The sequence below is a fragment of the Strongylocentrotus purpuratus genome, unplaced genomic scaffold (assembly GCF_000002235.5).
Source record: "Strongylocentrotus purpuratus isolate Spur 01 unplaced genomic scaffold, Spur_5.0 spur5_scaffold_17, whole genome shotgun sequence".
NCBI lineage: Eukaryota > Metazoa > Echinodermata > Echinoidea > Camarodonta > Strongylocentrotidae > Strongylocentrotus > Strongylocentrotus purpuratus.
Genome location: NW_022145602.1, coordinates 958618 through 978878, shown reverse-complemented (window position 1 = coordinate 978878; position 20261 = coordinate 958618). Strand labels below are relative to the sequence as shown.

The following is a 20261-nucleotide window of genomic DNA, read 5'->3' as shown; positions in this document are numbered from 1 at the left end:
GGTGCCACATGCATATTCACCTGTTCTACACATCTATATCGCCGCGGGGGGTCCAACACGGGCCAAAACGGTTCCTCAAAAACGTCTTTCCCCGACCCCGCCCGCCTCCGCCTTGGCGCGGGGAAGGCGGCACAATTCCACGAGGCCTGTCTCCCGTAACCCGCGTGCCACGTCGACCCCGCGATCGACGTCCACGCCGTAAAACGCGGTTTCGGGGTGCCGGGGAGGACGGGCGGACGAGAGCACGGCGGGCGTCGCGGATTGCGAGGAGGCGACGAACCCGCGAGAGCGAGTCGGCAAGGCGTGCACCCGCCCTCTGCATGTCTAATCAAAGAGAGACGAAGAGACACACGATGGACGAGAATCAACTCGCGTCAACGGGTGTAGCAAATCTAATTGCAATGGGTGCGGCGTTCCCTGAATAAAGCATCTTACAATAAGATATCCTTTGTAGACCAGGCGCCCATAGTACGTGTATTACATGCTCTCAGATCAGGTCACACACATGCACACAGTACAGTCGATTCGAGTCAAGGTATTGCTACAGCTGGCCCAAACCATGGACATATTTTCACGTAAAATCTTTACTCTGAAAATAATTATACAAATTCTGTGATCTTTGCCAACATAATCATAGTCCAAGCTTCTGTTTTATTGGTCTTTTCATGAAAACTACATCGAAATCACAACAAGAATATCGCAAATAGATCTGTGATAGTACGCCTTCACGTGACTGACAGTTCAGTTGCAAACTGCCTTGAGTCAACAGTGTATTGCCACCGCAGCTGAGCGCCGCTGTCGGTGGTGCTGTCGGAGCTGAGTGTGTGAGCATGGAGTAGCCGTGACCGGAGTAGCCAGGCCTGTCCGTGGTGTGAGGAGAGTCTAAACAACACTTTGAAATTGCTATTATTGCCCCGATTTCAATATAGTTTCGTGAATAGATGTATGAAACCTGGGCTTAGATTGTGATTATTCTGGCCATGTATAGTTGTATACTGAATTTCGATAATCATTTTTCAAAGTAAAGTTTTCACAAGAAAATCAGACGGTCGTCATGGTCATTTAAAAACATGATAATACTTTTAGTATGATACAGTTCTTGCATCAAATCAATTTTTAAAGCATTGGGGGGGGGGGGGGTCAGGTAACTCAAAGCGATTTGAGTGCAGGCGTGGTGTCCACGGGTACAAAGGGCTGAACCCCCGAAAGCTCAGGGGTTTTAGGCATTTAATTACGGTCAGATGAGCATATTTTTAATAACTTATTTGTGACACTGGCAGGTCGATCAATTGGCGTGGGGTCCATAGTAGAGTTGCGTACCAACTACGCTGAGCTGAGAGTACGCTGGCTATGTTACTATACCCTGAGGGACGCAAAAAAGTACGCAAGATGGACGCAAACAATTTAATATGTTTAACAAAATTCGCGTACTTTCGGCGTAGAAACTTGACGCAGAAAGTACGCCTTTTTTTACGTAACACTACGCTACTAAATTAAACAAACTGCATCTTTAAATGAATTAATGAAAAATTAGCCCAAGAAAAATGAGCCCCCGAAACATAAAAAAGTAGCCCCCAAAATTTTTCCCAAAATTTGATATAGATCGAGTCCCCGAAAAAAAAATCTTTCACTGGATTCTACGCTTACAGTCCCACACACAGTCGAGTCAATTTGTGCACAAACCGTCCGATTTTTCGCGTAAAATCTTTACTTTGAAAATAATTATACACATTTTGTGAACAATGCCAACATATTAAATCATAATCCAAGCCTCTGCATATGTAGTCTTTTCATGAAACTACATTGAAATCACAACAATAATAATGCAAATAAATCGTAATTATCGAGATCCTATCTGACATAGTTTGTTTTACTATGCGCCATTCATGGTCAAACACCATATATTATAAAAATTCTCTATATATATATATATAAAGATAATCTAATTTTTTTTTTTTTGGATAGCACAAAGGCCTCTATCTATCTATCTATTTGGCCCCCTCCCCTAGAATCCCGTGGATTTTCCACGGGTCCTGCTAGTTTTTACATAATAGCAGTGAGGGATGTTCCTTTGTCTACCTGAGAAACTGTATATTTTGTCCGCTTTCTTTGTCAGTCACGTTCATAGTGCAAGTTACAAGCTGTTATAAGCTACTGAAATCATGGCATCTGATTGGCTGAGAGCAGATTTGTAATAGAAACTAAGCACTCCTGACGACGGATAATCACCTGTTCGAAACGTCGAGCCGCTTATCCTCTCCAAGCGCTATAGTTCTCCTTAGAACTATATGCTAAGAAAGATAACAAACAATCCTTTTCAGGACTACCACACCCCCAAGAAAGATTACTGAGTCAGAGTCCTTTTCAGGACTCCTCAACCCTCTTTCTCTCTCTCTCTCTCTCACATGGTGCACCCGCAAATCTACTGTATAGAAACTAAGCAGTTGTTATAGATAACAAGTTCTATGAAACGGGCTACTGACACCCTTTGCAAACTCTTCTGAGTTTTCGTGAGACAGACAGCGTCGCAGGTTTGTCGGTTTCTTCGGACGCCGAGCGAATGGGATGTCACTGGAACCCTATCATTATTGTTAATATAAAAGAGGTCTTTGTAAAAAAAAAAAAAAAAAAAAAACATTGCAATTACAATATATACCCAATACAAATGTTATACTATTTTGTCTCCACATACAGGTATTTGATAACGGATTTGTAAGTTTCAATGAGATAGCGAAAGGAGTCCTGTCACAAAATCTAAATCTTCGTCCTCTCCGACGCAATGTAGATATCAGAATCGACGGCGATGTCTATTTCAGGTGCTGTATTACATTTGGACTTGATTAGATCTTATTGGTCATGTAGAGGTGATGTTAGTTTCCACTTAAAACTTTCGTTATATGATTAAAACCAATGAAGTTCAACGTCAAAAAAGAAATTGCTCATCAAAGATGCAACACGAAATGGAAGAAAGCAGGGATATAAAGAGAGGTTAAAAGAAATTCAGATATACTATTCGAGAGAGAGAGAAAGAGAGAGAGAGGGGGTGAAGGGGTCTAGACACTCAATACTTTTTTTTTCAAAATTCTCCTCCCTCTTTTTTCTTTTTTTCTTTTTCTTTCTTCTCTTTTCTCTCCTTTCTTTCCTTTCTTTTCCCTTCTTTTCTTTCTTTTCTTTTCTTTCTTTTCTTTTCTCTCCTTTCTCTCCTTTCTTTTCCCTTCTTTTCTTTCTTTTCTTTTCTTTCTTTTCTTTTCCTTTTTTTTTTTTTTTTACTTTCTTTCCCTTTCCCTCTCTTTTTTTTTCCCTCCCCCTTTTTTCTTTTTTTCCGACGGCAGCGCAATTTTACCGACAATATAAATAAATCGTTACATAAAAATTAAAAAATATGAGGGAAAATAATCATACTGCAGTTTATAATAAACATTTTTTTTTTAGACAGCAATAAAAGAATCATTAAAAGACCCAAATCACCATTTTGACAATGCCTGAAAAGTAAGTTGACATCCATTTTTAAAATTACGAAACAACGTGCATAATGTTAAGACCTTCTCTTTCATTAAATTAATAAATGTTTCTAAATATCCTTACAAGATTTCCTATACGGCCGTTGTTTTTAGTTTTTTTAAAGACTAATTGGCAACGGACTAAATCGTATTTGGGAAATTGGCATCAATTAAAATTAATCTTAAGTCCGCATTCAGTTTCCTTTTCCCATCAAATATAATTTGCTTAAAGGCCCTCTGCACTACTTGTAGCTACTTGCGCCCTCTATATAACAAACAATGCCTAATCGGTGACCATTGGTCCCCCATAATCCACTTTTTCTTGTGTGAACTGAGAGCTGAGTTGATGAGATAACCACCTGTCCAGTGACCTTGCAGGGCACTCTAATCCCTCCTGTAAACTACGGCAGATAAGCTTTAATATACTCTTCTTAGTGGTTTTTGTACATTATTTTAAACATTATATTATGCATTAATTTTTCTTCTGGGCAAATTCTCATTCTTTTCTTGGACATCTACCATGCAAAAATAAATTTCAGTGTTATATCCCATAAAAGACATCATCTTCAAGATCATTCATTTAGTAGTCATGGTAATCTGTCCTCAAACATGTAAAATTGATACTGACATTTTCTGACAAGGAAGAAATATTCAAATATTGTTTTATTGGCAAACAAATCTGCATTCGAATCCGTAAGGGGTACGAGGCATGAGGTGGCGGGGCGGAGAAGATTTTTTTTTTAATACTAGGTTCGGAATCAAGATAGTAGTGAAGTGTATCTTTATGGTGAAATAAGATTTGTTACCAAATAAAGTATCTTTTTAACTTTGCTCTCTTGGGTCGCTGGCAAACTTTAGAAATAGACAAGTCAATACTGTCGTCGTCGCCCCCCCCCCCCCCCACCACCCCTAGCGGTTAAAATGTGCCTGTACCCCAGTAAATCCGCTGTGATTTCTATTTCTTTTGCATTGATTGTATTTGTTTTCAATCTTGATATCGCTTTGTATTACATATGGAATAACTCGCTTTGTTAAAAAAAAAAATTGTGACATTCATGAACCTGCAGGACATCAGATCAAGGAACTGACCAAACAACATTCAGTAAAGCTGAGCGTGCAATTCGAAGAGCTACACCAGAGTTTCTCGGCCGTTCTTTACTCACAACTGTTGTTGTTTCATGGATAGAAGTACCTGCATTCAGTTTCGGGTCCTCACAACGGGTTCGTACAAAATGTTTTCTCATTCCTAGAAATCAATCAAGATAGAAATAAAACCATAGAGTGGCGTCCTGAAAAATAAAACCAATTCTTTTATGTTCCCCTTTTTTTATATGGTGTCCAGAGAAGTACGTTTCAAGTACTAATCGGAACAGATGGCGAGCTGACTTACGTTATCTTTAACTATGCGAACATCGAGTGGGACGTCTACCGTGTAAGTTATAGTGGCAACACAAACAAAACAAAATAGTAAACAAACAATCGAACAACCAATCTAAGAAACCTAAAAAAAATGAACGAATACAATATATTATTTTAATTTATTTCAGAATACGTAACGTAACATCTTTTCTATGATACCCTAAAAATGGTAATTTACATGTAATCATTTTTATATTTTCTTTCTTCCCACATTGAAGGAGATATTTAACATCAATCTATCCTTAACATATTGGGAAGTTACATATATATTTGCATTTGACCATCAACGGTTAATTAAAAGAACCTAGATACATGTCTTCTATTTTAAGTTTCAAGAAGCTTAGTTTTTCACAACTGATGTTAAAATGTTAAAAGGGACTATTAATTTTTTATAGAGCAAGTTGTATGACATTGAGTTATTAGGAGTTGGTCTTAAAAGAATGCTTTGATTTTTCAATAAGATGACTTATAACAAATCAAAGGTATAGGCCTAAAGATTGCTTCTGACGTTTAAAATGCCATATATAATTTTTAAAAGCTGTTACTACTCATTTCTAGGAAATTTTGAATTAACACTAAAGATTGTAGGATCTCTTTCAAATCTTGCAAATTACATGATGTTATTTAATGGATAATAGAAGGAATTCCAGCAATACTTATTGTTATCAATGTCCCCATCATTTACACCATCGTCATAATGTTCATTATCACCTTCATTACCATCATCATTATCACCATAATCATAATATTCTTCACCATCACCATAACCATCATCATCACATTCATCATCATCATCACCATCGTAATTATCATCATCATCATTTAACACGAACATCATCATTATCTTCATCACTATCATCATCATCACCAATATCACCACCAATGTCATTACCAACATAATCACCATCTCATCATCATCATCATTATTATTATCATCTTTATCAAGGCTGGAATAACTGATAGCGATGGCAACCAGTTAGTTGACCTCTCCGACATCGATCTGTTATCAACTAGTAACTATGGAGTGCCAGGAAGTAGGATATTCGAAATTTCAGATGCAGTGCGTGAGATAGGGAAAGGTACATTATTTTACGTAGTAATGTTATATCAGACTATTATAAATTATAACATCTAGTCTTTATCGTTTAGTACGCATTGGGGCTAAGTCCAAAAATATCCGTACAAAATATTTGAATATGTTGAATTGACTGAGTAACGTTTTACACTGATCGTCTAGACGGGTAAATTTTGAGCACATAGAAAATCAGTTAAGTGACTATCTGTGGCGGGAATTTTCTGTGGCAAGAAAGGCACAAATACAAGTAAGAGGTTAGATTGAGAGGCTGTCTGTCGTTATTTGCATCTTGTGAGCAGAATACAACTCTATCCGCCTCCGTTGCCTAGTGGTAAAACAATTGTGCGTATAGTCAAAGGCCAGGGCTCGATTCCAGTGTAGGACAAGCTTTCGCAAGCTTTGTAGTAATTTCCACAAAAAGGAAGCATTAATTTTTTGTGTGTCATCCAGTTTATTTCTCACTGTATATGTATATATATATATATATATATATATATATATTAATTATTTATTTATATATTCGTACGGGGTAGCCCATTCAACATCAGTTGGTCTCCCATGGGGCCCCTAAAAACATACATCCAGGAATGCAACACAATATGTTAAAATAAAATCATTCAAAATACATACACAATAATGCCAAGTAAATAGTTTAAAAATAGCATGTAAAAACATTGAAATATATCAAGGTGAATGTTTGCAATATAGAATAATCAAATATTTAAAGTACAATACCGAGTAACAGAAAATATTGATATTTAAAAAAAAATATGAAACAGACTATTGGTGAGTAATTAGGTGCCATAGAATCCCTTATACGTCCAATGACTTGAGATAATGTTTAAGATTAAGTTTGAGAGATACCAAAGACGGCAACTCCCGTATAATAACTGGCAAATTATTCCATATAAAGAGTGTTCGTAGTACTCAGTGCGGCATTTGGGAACGACAAGATCGTGTCTGGTCGCTTGCCTCGTATTTTTATCATGTTTTCTACTTAACTCTTGGAAATAATTTGAGTAGTAATCAGGAGAGAAGCCTTGACAGCATTTATAAACAAATATATATCGGAAATAAGTTATTCGATATCTGAACACAAATGGAAACTGATTTTATTGTGAACAACTGCGTTTTCTATTTCTTTCCAACAGTTCAATGTCAAACGTCCAACCCTTGTCAGAATGGAGGAACGTGTACGGATGATGAATGCTTTTGCGCCGAGGGTTTCCGCGGAAATTTCTGTCATTTAGGTAAAAAAAAGAAGAAAGTCATATCAGTTCTGTATTGTCACAAATTCTGCGACTCAAGATAGGGGTATCGTTAAAAAAGACATAATGTGGTGTTAAGTTACTCCATTCGCATATCTGTTGGCAAACTCTACTGTTTGTAACTGTTACAAGCTCATTAAATTGGCTATAACCATTCAGATGCTGCTTCGTACATTTAAACGCATATTTTGATGAAAGGAGGATTTTACTTTACAATTATATATTAATTCGTTTCGAATTATACAGAACTAATCAAGTTTAACATAATTAAATTAGATATAACAAATGAAAGCAATTGATACTTGGGCTTTAAACTTAGTGGACTGCGGGAAAGTTACCTGTATGAATTTGGCATCCTGTCACATTGACCAATGTCATTACATATTTGGATTCACAAATTCTCTGTGTGAACATAGTACTAATTTCCTATACCGAGTACTATTTTCTATACCTATAGTAAAGCTAATCCTGTAATGGCGTAGTGCTTATAGCTGAAGAAACATGTATTATTTTACGATTATTTGATATTAATTTTTTGTTAATAAGGATCATTAATTAATATGACGATAGCTGAAAGTATTGATTTCTTACATTCTTGTATGTATATAGAATTTGTAAACGGACTGTCTCCGGCCTTTTTATTCAGCATTTTTTTTTTTTTTAAATAAACCGGAATTGAATTTAGTTGAATTGAATTAGCAAGCGTTTTGTTTTCAAATCAGGGTATGGGTAAACAATTTTTTTTTTATTCATTATCATTTTTTTTTTTTTTTTTTTTTTTTTGGGGGGGGGGGGGGGAGTAAATCGCACTCTTTTGCTCTTCTGTCATAAAACAGGAAAACAATGTTTCCTATAAGAACACGCGCCATGACCACATTGATATCTTAAACAACAAGAAAGAAAAATAGCAACAGCAACAGCAAATCTAACTTGAACTCTAAGTGACATAAGACATTGTTTTATAAGTTGGTCTTTCGTTTCTACATTCTGGTGCCACATCATTTAATGGAGCAACTGTTGTCTCTGATTGTTTTCAGATGAATGTGATAACCTTTGTCTTAATGGAGGGAGCTGTGAGGGAGAAGACCTTTGCACGTGTGCAGCAGGATTTGCTGGCAAGATGTGTCAAGATAAGCGTAAGTATTTTGAATATGTGTTTGTATTCCGACGAGTTCATCGGGATTTAGTCAGGATATTTGAACAACCCGTCTGCATGTATACTCACGCACACCCTCAACCACACACCCTAATCAATTACGGCAATTTTTGATTCTGACACTTGAGATAAAATGAAAAGGGTGACGTAATTGATGTTTTCTTTGCTCTTGACAATTTTCTTATACCAGTGACATCTGTTGAATGTGGAAGTAGTTCAATGACCGTCAAAATAGATGAACAGCTAGTCCTAGGTAACGCATCTGGTGTTCATTTCCGAGACCAATCCTGCTCCGGTGTAAACAGCTCTAGCACCGACATCACTCTCTCTACAGGCTACGATCAATGTGGCACCACCTTTGAGGTATGACTCCTTAAATGATAACTGGTATCATTGGCGGGTGCAGGATTTGTGAGGAGGAGGCTTAAACATTATGTTTTGGGTCCCAGTAGAGCGCAGCCCCTAACGGTGTTGGGTGCAGGGGTAGAGCCTCAGTATGATTTTAAGTTCGCCGCGACAGCCATGACATGCTGGCATAAATACAATCTGTTTACTTTTATTCCAAATAACGATATATTTGCTATTCTTTTAAGTGCCGATAGTCAAAGTCCGGATCTTGCTCTGCATCCGATTCCGCCGTGTCGTTTCTGTGTCTTTTTTCTTCATAAACTTAGGAAATATCCTAACACGGTAATAATATTGTTGTTCGACATATCATTCCGCTTCAATGGCACTTGACATTAAAATCAATTATGAAAATGAATTCGATGCACAGAGAACATTTATTTCTCCATTTCACATCACATTAAACAACAACATTAAGGGCAGATACGAATATAGCATTGAGTTATTATCAATGATATAAATATTCATGAAATTGACATGATTTACTCACCTTTTAGCCAATTATATCAAATGACAACTGAAAGCACATTTTTACCCTTTTTTTAAATTTCGGCCTTTTCGGGCATATCAATTTTAGGTCCTATGTGATCACTCTCGATTTTGTCATCTTTATAATCTGGTATAGAACACGTTTTTTAATTGGTTTTTGTTCAAACTTTATGGAAGAAACACTTTTTTTTAATTACAGAAATGTTATGAGCACAGATAAAAGCACAGTACATGTATATACAAATTTGTAGAAAGTAATTTATTGGATGTCAATTCTATCTCACTCTATCCATAATAATGTGCTTACATATACTTATTTTTTTCGAACTGGATACGGGATTTCATTTTTTTCCGTAACATTATTTATTTTATATTACTTGGTGTCATGACAGGAGGATAACACAACTATTACCTTCACCAACGTGATCACTTACGCCAAGCCTGGTTCGGAAGACGGTACAGTGATCACCCGTGAATATCACATGCAGGTTCGGGTTGAATGTTGCCTCAAGAAAGAGGAAATCGTCAGTGGATCCTTCAGACCACAGCTTGGTGAGGTGTCCTTTAGCGACAAGGGCTCTGGTGACTTCAGTCTGAGACTCGAAAGGTTCCAGACAAATGCTTTTGGTGATCTGGAAGTTGACCCCACCTCTGCTGTCTGGCAACAAGATGAGCTCTTCTTTGCTGTGGGTCTTGAGTCGGTACCAGGCGTTGGTATGTTTATTGAAAGCTGCTGGGCGACAACCACTCAAGACTCGGATATGGCTCCACAATACTCTCTAATTTCTTCAGGGTTAGTAGAAATCATATAACGATGGTATAGTGGTTCATTCACTTGACTGCAAATCCGAGGGTTGGGGGTTCCAATCCAAGTCCGGGACTTAAATCTTTTGGCAAGAAATTTATCCACATTTTCTACCCTCCACCCACGTGCAAATGAGTAACTGGTTTGCTGCTGGGTTAATAATAATTTCAAGGCTCTCAGGAAAATCGGCATTGATGCTGATGAGGCTTCTCGGCTTACTTCGTTCCGTTGGATGTTAACGTCGGTCGTGTTGTTGGGTTACACAAACTCTCTTGATTACTTACCCTACATAATCACGAAAGGTTGTGTGCTTCATGTTGTCAGGTTACACAATACTTTGTAAAAAATATGCCCAAATATTCACTAAAGAATTGGTAAATTGAATGCAAATATTTTAAAAATTCTTCAAAGATGCTCTTCGCGATACGGATATAGAATACAATGAATATTAGTTGCAATAATATTCAGACCTGACTGGTTGCCAAACAAAATTAATAAGAGCAACAACATTTGTGAAAAGATCTTTGTCCAATAACGAATTGTCGACCACTAGCCTTATGTTAAAGTATGTATCTCTTATTAAAAATGTTGGGCCACATGAGTTTTCTTAGATTTGCTGTAGGTTTTTCAGAAAGTGTCTGGTAAACTGGACCTATCAAATTCAAATTCAAATTCAAAGTTTATTCAACACTCTTTATAAAAACATTTAAAACATACAAATAGAGAATGGAATGACAAAGAAAATATTTAAAAGAAAGAGCAAGATAGTGATAAAAGCTACAATGGCAATTTATGAGAGCATTTGGGATAAGCAGACAGGAGGGATTCCTTATATGAAAGCCTACCCCTCCTCAACACATACATAAAGGGAAAGAAAAAAGTGGGAAAAGAGAACATACTATCATGTACGACCAATGTAAAAATCACTAAAAAAAGTGTCAAAGTTGCCCATGCTGCTCCACTTATTATTATACTTATTTAACAAAAAATATTTATAATTCATTTTGAAAAGATGGAGAGCTTTGCATTTTCTAATTTCCAGAGGTATACTATTTTATATTACTTTGGCGTTGAGAGGGTACTATTTCACAAACTTTAACCTGACCTTTGGGGAATCAGGACTGGATTTTTCATGAAAGACGCAAAGAACCGATGGAACGAAATAAGACAGGCTACTATGGGTAAACAACATATTTAGTAGTAGTCAGTGGCGGGTCCGGGGGGGGGGGGGAACCGGTAAAAACACGTTAATTTGACCTTTATTTGGAGACGGGCCCCCTTCCCTGGTGCCCAAGGGGGGGTGCGATGTTAAAATTTTCGAGGGCAAAAAAAAAAGAGATTAGTGCTCACTACCACCACCCCCCCCCCAGTAGTAATAGTAGTAGTATATAGAAATAGTAATCGTGATCATAGTATTGTACACAATTTAGATGTTATTATTATAAGAATTGTTATTATTATTATTATTGTTATTATTATCATTATTATTGCTACTTTTAGTCTTATTCTTCTTTTTTTAAAGAATTTCGTGATTCCCTATATACCAGTTCTCCCACGGCTATGACTCCTCTTAACTCGAGTACATGTTTCAATTGGTTCTACAGTTGCCCAGATGATGGAACAGTTGATATCTATCGTCTCCTTGGATTGAATCGAGAAGGCTTTTCTTTTAAGGCATTTGCCTTTGTTGGAGATAAGACTGAGGTAAAAAATTTACACGGCATGAAACTTATACACCTAATTTTATTTCAATTTTGTTTGCCCATTTCTTGAGTATATTACAAGAGAAACAAGACTGTTAAATCACGCTTTTAGTTAAGTCATGTCTGCCTTTCTCTCTGTAGTTCAGTAATTACCTACGTATATAGAATGGCAACTAGGTGCAACGAAGGTCTTGAACGCATTCACTGAGCTCTATGGTATAAGATATAGAAACTTGAATCGTATTACACTTTACGTCATCTTTTTTTTAAAGTGCATATTTGAACAAGATTTTATTTTAATTTTTTTTTCTTTGATCATAATTGCCTATCTCGAAGGGGGAGTCCACCCTGATATTACGTTGGTTGTAATCAAAGCGGAAAATGACAGAAACAAATTAGTGAAAGTTTGAGCAAAGTCCGATTAAGAATAGAAAAGTTATGAAATTTCTAAAGTTGTCATCAGTGGAACACAAATTTGCAACACTGTAAGGTACCTTGCGAGCTCCTCTCCATTTTGCTCTATACAGAAAATGTCATAAACTGTCACTTTCTTAGTTATTGATGACGGATTAGACATTTCCATACAGGGGTTGTATACAAAACAAAATTGCGAATAGGCCTAATCATATTTAGGGTGAATGTATGTATGAACATTTTCTGAAGATAAATATAGATTTCTAAAGTTTCTTAGCACAGGGCAAATGGGAGGGGACGTCACTAGATACGTCACAGAGAAGCCAATTCATTTTTGATTGACTGGACCTTCAAAAATACATTATTTTCTTATTTTTAATTGGTTATGGCTTAAACTTTCACCGACCGGATTCTCTAATTTGTTCTGCTTCTATCAAAACCAACTTAATATCAGGCTGTCTTCCCCTTTAAAAATTAGGGCAACTTTGAAAGCACATGTGCTTGGACGTCTCGATACTATTTTAAAGAGTATCTTAATGCATGCATCATCATATATTTTTCTTAGGTATACATTCACTGTTCAGTGAAGGTCTGTGGTACCGTGGAGGCTCAGTCGTTTCGAGACGCAGGATGCCCCTCAGAATCTCCACCTCCCGACCGCAAACGTCGATCTTCGTCCTTTATGTCCACTCATACAATCATTAATGGTCCGATTCACATCCGTCGCTCAACTAGCGATATGGCTTCTAATGGTAAGTACTATTTGTAACAGCAACCAGTACAAACAAAACGAAAACGTTATCCTTATAGATAACTAAGCGCACTAAGTTATGGTAATCCTTTACAGGAAAAATAATGATTGGAATATCTGGAAATATACCATTAACAGATGCTCATTTCTATTTTCTACTAAAAGGGGGAGGGGAGGAGAAGAATAAGGAGGAGGGGAAGGGTCATTCCCTACTGCCATGGACACGCATGCGATTACATCTAATCCACATTCAATAATTGTTATACCATATTTTATCTTTTCCAATTACCACAGATTTGTCTTCCTACAACCCATTTGCGACGATCCTCCTTGGAATGTTAGCAACATTGGTTGCTATGGCAATCCTGATGGGTTTGGTCAAGCTTGTCCGCATCTCAACCGATATCAACTATCAGCGAGTTCCTATTGAAGGAATTTAAAAAGGGTCTTAGAATGGAAAATATTCTCCAACTGTATCGAAACAGGACATCCCACAAAGTGATCTAAATCGTACAAACAGGGCCACTTACTACACTCAACAAAAGAAGAAAAAAAGGGACACTCTCTTTTATTCAAAATGTTCATGGATACTGTCAATAAAATGTAATACAAGAAATAATATTGATGACAAATGAATACTCTACCAACAGGAAATATTTGAAAAACTTAACTATAAATTGCGTTCATTTTTTGGTTAATGAGTGTATAACTACTACTACTGCTTCTACTAATACTAATAAAATAATAATAATAAACTTTATTGAAATTGAAAGAGGGGGAGGGGCGTAGACGACCATCTTTTTTCTTCCGTGCCCCTCATGAAAATAATTGTGGTCACGTTTTCTCGGGGAAAATAGTTTCGAACTAGACCATCTCATGGCATCTTTGTATATTGTAGACAGGCGCGTACGCAGGGGGGGGGGGGGTGGGGTTAATCCCCCCTTGAACTTTTTTGATGTGTATATTTTGGAGGAACCCCCCCCCCCTTTTTTTCTGTGTAAAAAAAATTAAATTCAGCGGCTGGTTGAGTCGTTGCGAAATTTTTGGGATCAAAACAAAAAAAGGTGTCCTCTTACCCCCCTCACCCCTGCAATTACCCCCTAGGACAACCCCCCTCCCCCCCCCCCCCCCCCCATCCACCAGGTCAACCAAGGACAATTATCCCGGGGAGCATTCAGTATCAGCATTTGTATATGACCTGCAGAAAGGACATTTACCACATTCGTTAAAGGATTACTTTGTTTTAATGAATCACATGTATAGAACAAGAGGGAGGGAACATTTAATGCTACGATTACCTAAATGTAGTACGACACATGGGACTTTTTCAATTTAATTCATTGGAGCAAAGCTGTGGAATAATTTGCCCATAAACATAAGAGAAGAAAAACAAGATCATCATTTCGTAAAAATCTCAGATTAAACTCTTCAGCAGAGATGAATCATAAGGATCAAATAAAATGCTATTAAGTCAAAATAAATGTTCCTGCTTAAATGTTGAGTGTGAATACATAATATGACTTTGCATAGTTTTAGAAACTTGGAGAACCAATCCCGACTAGCACTTGTGCTAAGTTATGTCTAATTCACAGGTTAGGAATGACACGATATGATGAATATTGTACATATGGTTCTACTTTTCTTTCTTTTTCTTTGTAACTCATGTATGGATATGTATACGGCATCAACTGTTTAATTTTTGTGATATGTAACCCACTTGAATACATTTGTAGCATTGTATTTCAATACAAAAAAGCACATTCACAAGTAAATAGTTACGTATATAAATTACTAAATAAATAAAGGTAAAGTAAAAGATATCGAAACGAAGATAAATGATATTCATGATGTTTCTTTATTCATTATTCAACCTTATATTGAGATAAGAGTAATAATAATAATAATAATAAATTACATTTATATAGCGCTTAATACAAAGTTTCTAAGCGCTTAACAAAAAATGAAATTAAAGTAATGTTAACTTACAAATTACAAGAATATAATACATGATACATAATTATAATAACAAATTCTTAATAACAATAATACAATAATAATAGTTAATATTTACATAAAGCTTTATAGTTAAACAAACAAAATATGATTACATTACATATTAAACAGATAAGTCTTAAGTTTACTTTTGAATGTCTCTAAGGTTGGGGACTCGCGTATTTCATGGGGAAGATTGTTCCAAAGTTGGGGGGCACAGACAGAAAAGGCACGATTTCCATAGCGGGTGTGGGTGCGAGGGCCTGGGGCAAGATGAAGATGTGCTGTGGATGACGATCTGAGACGCATAGATGAAGTACGAGTTTTAGGAGTGATGAGTGCCGAGAGATATGAGGGAGCAAGTTTGTGAAAGGCCTTGTATGTCAGCATGAGAATCTTGAATTTGATACGTTGTTGGAGGGGGAGCCAGTGTAGTGAACGAATGATCGGTGTGATGTGTTCATGTTTTCTTGTACGTGTGATGAGGCGTGCTGCTGTGTTCTGAATATGTTGAAGAGGGGCTAAATGAGAGCTAGGGAGATTGATTAATAGTCCATTACAGTAATCAAGGTGGGAAGTTACAAGGGCATTAACAAGACGATGAGTAGAACTTTGATCCAGAAATTTTCGCAGTTTTCCAACTTTGTGGATCCCGAAAGCTGCGATACGACACACGTTGCGTATATGCTGGTTCACATTTAGCACGTTGTCCACCGTTATCCCGAGTCCATAATAAGACAAAAACGAATCAAATGAAAGCAACTCGATTCACAAACGAATGGCAATTCATTGTTTTGATGAATATACCCTACCTTTGTGAGAGAATCGATTCTAATATTGCTGGTTTTATCGTTTTACTTGGATGATAAGATTTTAGATTTAGATTTAGATAACATTTTATTTATTTGTCTCTATCGACCCCCTTCAAGAGTATGAAAACACGACATATTTACAATACAATACAGAAAGATATTTAAAAGAAAAAAAAGTAAGATATGATGATACTAAAATACATAGACATGATATATACATTTTGATATTTCTAAAACACAATAAACATGAGCTAAAGACTAAGTATACACTATACCGTTTTAAGTTATAAGTCGAAAATATCACGTAGTTTGGTTTGTCTACCACTACGAGTAACTACACTTTTATTAACAAAAATAGGACCATGCCTTTCAGCCTTAGGATCCAACGAAAAGAATTGTATTATTACTGTTATGAATTTTACGGGTTTTCTTAATTGTTTATCACTAAATCTATTAAACAATTTGCCCATGTGAAATGTTCTGGGGTTACTCACAACAAACTGTCGATCTAATTATAACTGCCTTTCTTTCTTGAAAAAGGGCAGACAAAAATATAATGAAATTCATCTCCAAAAACCTTTAAATTACAACTAGGACATTCAATTTTACTTTCTTCGGGATTACTTTCAAACCTTCCATTATTAATTGGTAAGCGGTGTGACCTGCATCGGAATCGACACAAAGTGATTGCACCTCTTCTATTCAACTTTAACAAATTCTTTTCAAAATAAATTTCGTTCTTGATAATTCGGTAGATAACCAAAATTCGATTTGACCAAACATTTGGCAGTATTTCTTGCTTTGACATGTCAGTCAACCTGAGCTTAAGAGCATGAATAATCCTGTAGGCTACACTGTAGGCTATAAAGTGGACGATGTATTATGTTAAATCTTATTTGCAACATACCACAGTATAGACAGTCTATCGAAATTATATAAAATGTACATTCAAAGGTTTTTTTTAAAAACGCGATTTCTTTATGGGTTGTTTTTAAGTTAATGGTGAAATCATATTTGGAAAGTGTAAGTAACTTTACATTTGGAAAAGAAGGTGAGCTTCAAAAAAGTGTATAAATGGTTGCTGTAAAACTTTGATTTAAAACAAAATTGTATATGTATATGTTATTGCTAATAAATACCTCGAAAGAGGATGAAAAGAAAAACAAATCTTTGTAACATTCACACATATCAATAGGTGATGGCCAAGGCTATTGAATTTGCCTTAGGTTGATTTTCTTCGAAAGCCTTTGCGATCGGATTCATTGTATGTGAGTTAATAAGAATCACAGATGTGAAGAACAAATCTTCCCTCTGTAGTGTATTTACAAATTGCAACATGACGAATAGTGAGCGGGTGAGGATCGGTGTATGTCATGAACGGGGTTCGGTCGTGATCGATGAACACGTTGAGGGCTCCCTGTTCGTACGTGACGAGGATTGACATCGTTCTGTTGCTACTCAGTCCATAAGATGGGTTGCGTTTCGAAGCTACCACACATTCAGACCTACACCGACAAATGAGATGAGCACGTCCTCCTATATCTACGAAAACAAAACAAAAAAGATAAAATAAATGCGTACTCTTGGCCAGAAGCATTAAACAAATATCGGTGTATCCAGATATTTATAAACAGAGGGGCAGGGGGCACAGTTGTGTCATTTCAAGTCGATAACCAACAGGTCCATAAACGATTCCACCGCTATACGGGAACTGGCATAATTGGGGGGGGGGGTGTTGGCGGCGGCGGCTACACAGGCTTTACTCGATGGATGAAATGAAATCAAGAGGGCCATTGGTTAAGGGAGGGTGTGGGAGGTGTCGCAATGTCTCCATTCCCTCCCGCTTTCTTTTGTTTTTCCTGGGGATTTTCGCAATTTGATTGAAGATCCTATGCCCCTCACCCCATTTCCTACGCCATTGTTTTATTTTTTTATATCGTGTCCGTTTCCAAAACCCTATCAATATGCTATGACAGGATTACGTAATGCAACACCCGAGACTGACACACCCGATCGAAGTCTCAAAATATTTGGTTGCTTAAGGATCATTCATTTTGTATGATTTATAATTAAGAAATGATACATTTTAAATAATCATTTTGATCATCTTACATATGCTGTAGAGTGGTTCATCTGCTCTGTTAAATGAGTGGTATGTAGATCGTTCTGCCAGCGCGATAAAGGTAGTGCCTACCGACTGAGTTGAAAACCCAATACTCAAATTCATGGATTTATCAGCTGGGACAGGCGGCAATTTTTCAAAAGGGTACCGCTTTCCTACAAGATTACATTGCGTAGTCCGGAGATGGATATCACCTAAAGAAATGACATGATAATGAATCGAGAATATCACCCACTCGCTCAATCAATCAATCACTGTTATATAAATGCTCTACAAAAAACAAACAAAGTATTTGCTCTGTATTATGTTCATGTCCTCCAAGTGTATAATGTAAAGTGCTAAGGGAATTATATCGTACTTATTATGCCATAATAAAACACAATACGTGGAAACGTATAAATTACCAAAACGTTCACTATTTGAAAAAGGGGCAAAGGGGGGGGGGGGTGACCATCGTGAAAGATTTCCAACTATAGAAGAAAGATTTCCCGCACATTAATCATTGTCTTAGTATTTAAAACTTCCAATCCCACCAGTTCCCTCCCACCCCCCCCCCCTTTTTTCCCCAAAAATATTTTTTTTTAAATATTTTGTTTTATTTATTTATTCGTACGGGGTAGCCCATTCAACATCAGTTGGTCTCCCATGGGGCCCCTAAAAACATACATACAGGAATGCAACACAATATGTTCAAATAAAAGCATTAAAAATACATACACAATAATGCCGCCAAGTAAATAGTTTAAAAAGATAATGTAAAAACAATGAAATATATCAAGGTGAATGTTTGCAATATAGAATAATCAAATATTTAAAGTACAATACCGAGTAACAGAAAATAAAGATATTTAAACAAATATGAAACAGACTATTGGTGAGTAATGCAACACAATATGTTCAAATAAAAGCATTAAAAATACATATACAATAATGCCGCCAAGTAAATAGTTTAAAAAGATAATGTAAAAACAATGAAATATATCAAGGTGAATGTTTGCAATATAGAATAATCAAATATTTAAAGTACAATACCGAGTAACAGAAAATAAAGATATTTAAACAAATATGAAACAGACTATTGGTGAGTAACTAGGTGCCATAGTTTTGGGGTCGGGGGTGATATCCGCCCCTCCATTGTTTCCTCGCTTGTCCCTCCTGAGGTCCATACCTGGATACGCCTTTGACTTGCCCATAAGACACTTGACTTTGATTACCTGTGAAGTTACCGCTCCGAGCAAGAGAACCATGACAGTCTCTGTCATCTAAAGGTGGCGTTGATGCTGTTGGGGGCACTGTAGATGGCTGAGTTTCATATGGATGCGGTTTCTCCGTCGCTGAAAAAAGTAATTGTTATTTTAAAAAAAATGAAATGACAGGAAAGACATTGGCAATATTGGGTTGAAGCAAAGTATTACGTTTATATTGAACACAAAACAAGAAATACTCTCCTGAATGGTTCCCCGGCAGCCATTTTATGCCCCAATGGCACTTGGATTAGAATATTTTTTTCTGTGAAGAAAGTAAGTAACATGTGATCAAATCTCTTTATTTTGTTTTTTTCAGAATGTTTTCTGAGAAGTGCACCACTATTCCCCGGACAGGAAATTCTGGATCCGACACTGGAAGAAGTACCTCTCTCTCATCAATGTTTCATTTTAAATAAATTGATTGCTATACATCCAGCTCTTAAATGGGTAAATCTGTTGATTTATCCGACATATTTAGTTCTGTATTTACCGAGAACGCTGCAAATTTCTTGCTGTCTTCTGTTTCTTATTCCACAGCCTTTTGGAATCCACGGTGCTAGGTCGCGCTCAGACGCGATCAGCGAGTCATTGCTAACAAGACTTCTACGACACCGGGGTCTAAAGAATCTCGTTGACGCATCATCAAGTCTTTCGTGACATGACTGGGCATGTACACCTGTTGAGAGAGAGAGAGAGAGATAGAGAGAGAGAGAGAGGGGGGGTAGGGGGAGCATCGCGATGAGAACTGGCGAAGAACTATGGTAAAATGAGTAGAATACCGACTTGTTTTCTTTTATTCTTGGCGATGTTAGAGACAAATGCTCACCTACTCTGTTTATAGAATTTTGCATCCGCCACTTGACTTTGATTTCATACGTGCAAAGAATATATTAGTGGCAATTATACTACCTAGAAGTGTTAACATGTATATGAATACAATTATTGTGCGAACCTAGGCAAGCATTGCTTTCAAGTAGGTTCTTTTTTCATTTCCTATGACCAAATCTTTTTGCATTAAAATGACCAAAAACAATGTCAAAGATATTTCAATGCTCACTTTTGTTATATCATTACGTTTATTATTGTTTGTCATTGTTTATATT

At 36.7% G+C, this 20261-nt stretch overlaps 1 protein-coding gene across 1 annotated transcript; it reads left to right on the top strand.

The window, feature by feature from the left end:
• Positions 1-4540: 4540 nt before the first annotated feature.
• LOC105439511 (CUB and zona pellucida-like domain-containing protein 1) lies at positions 4541-13905 on the top strand. Its single transcript, XM_011668603.2, has 10 exons — positions 4541-4721; positions 4843-4932; positions 5866-5998; positions 7146-7244; positions 8300-8398; positions 8609-8781; positions 9705-10105; positions 11722-11821; positions 12800-12986; positions 13280-13905. Exons 5-10 carry the CDS (start codon positions 8383-8385, stop codon positions 13423-13425), a joined length of 1023 nt encoding a protein of 340 aa, XP_011666905.1. The 5' UTR covers positions 4541-4721; positions 4843-4932; positions 5866-5998; positions 7146-7244; positions 8300-8382; the 3' UTR covers positions 13426-13905.
• Positions 13906-20261: the final 6356 nt, after the last annotated feature.

Excerpts from the sequence above, each read along its gene's own strand:
- LOC105439511 (XM_011668603.2), top strand. Across the intron at positions 8,782-9,704 it reads AATGTGGCACCACCTTTGAG|GAGGATAACACAACTATTAC; the intron begins GTATGACTCCTT and ends GTGTCATGACAG. Across the intron at positions 12,987-13,279 it reads TAGCGATATGGCTTCTAATG|ATTTGTCTTCCTACAACCCA; the intron begins GTAAGTACTATT and ends CAATTACCACAG.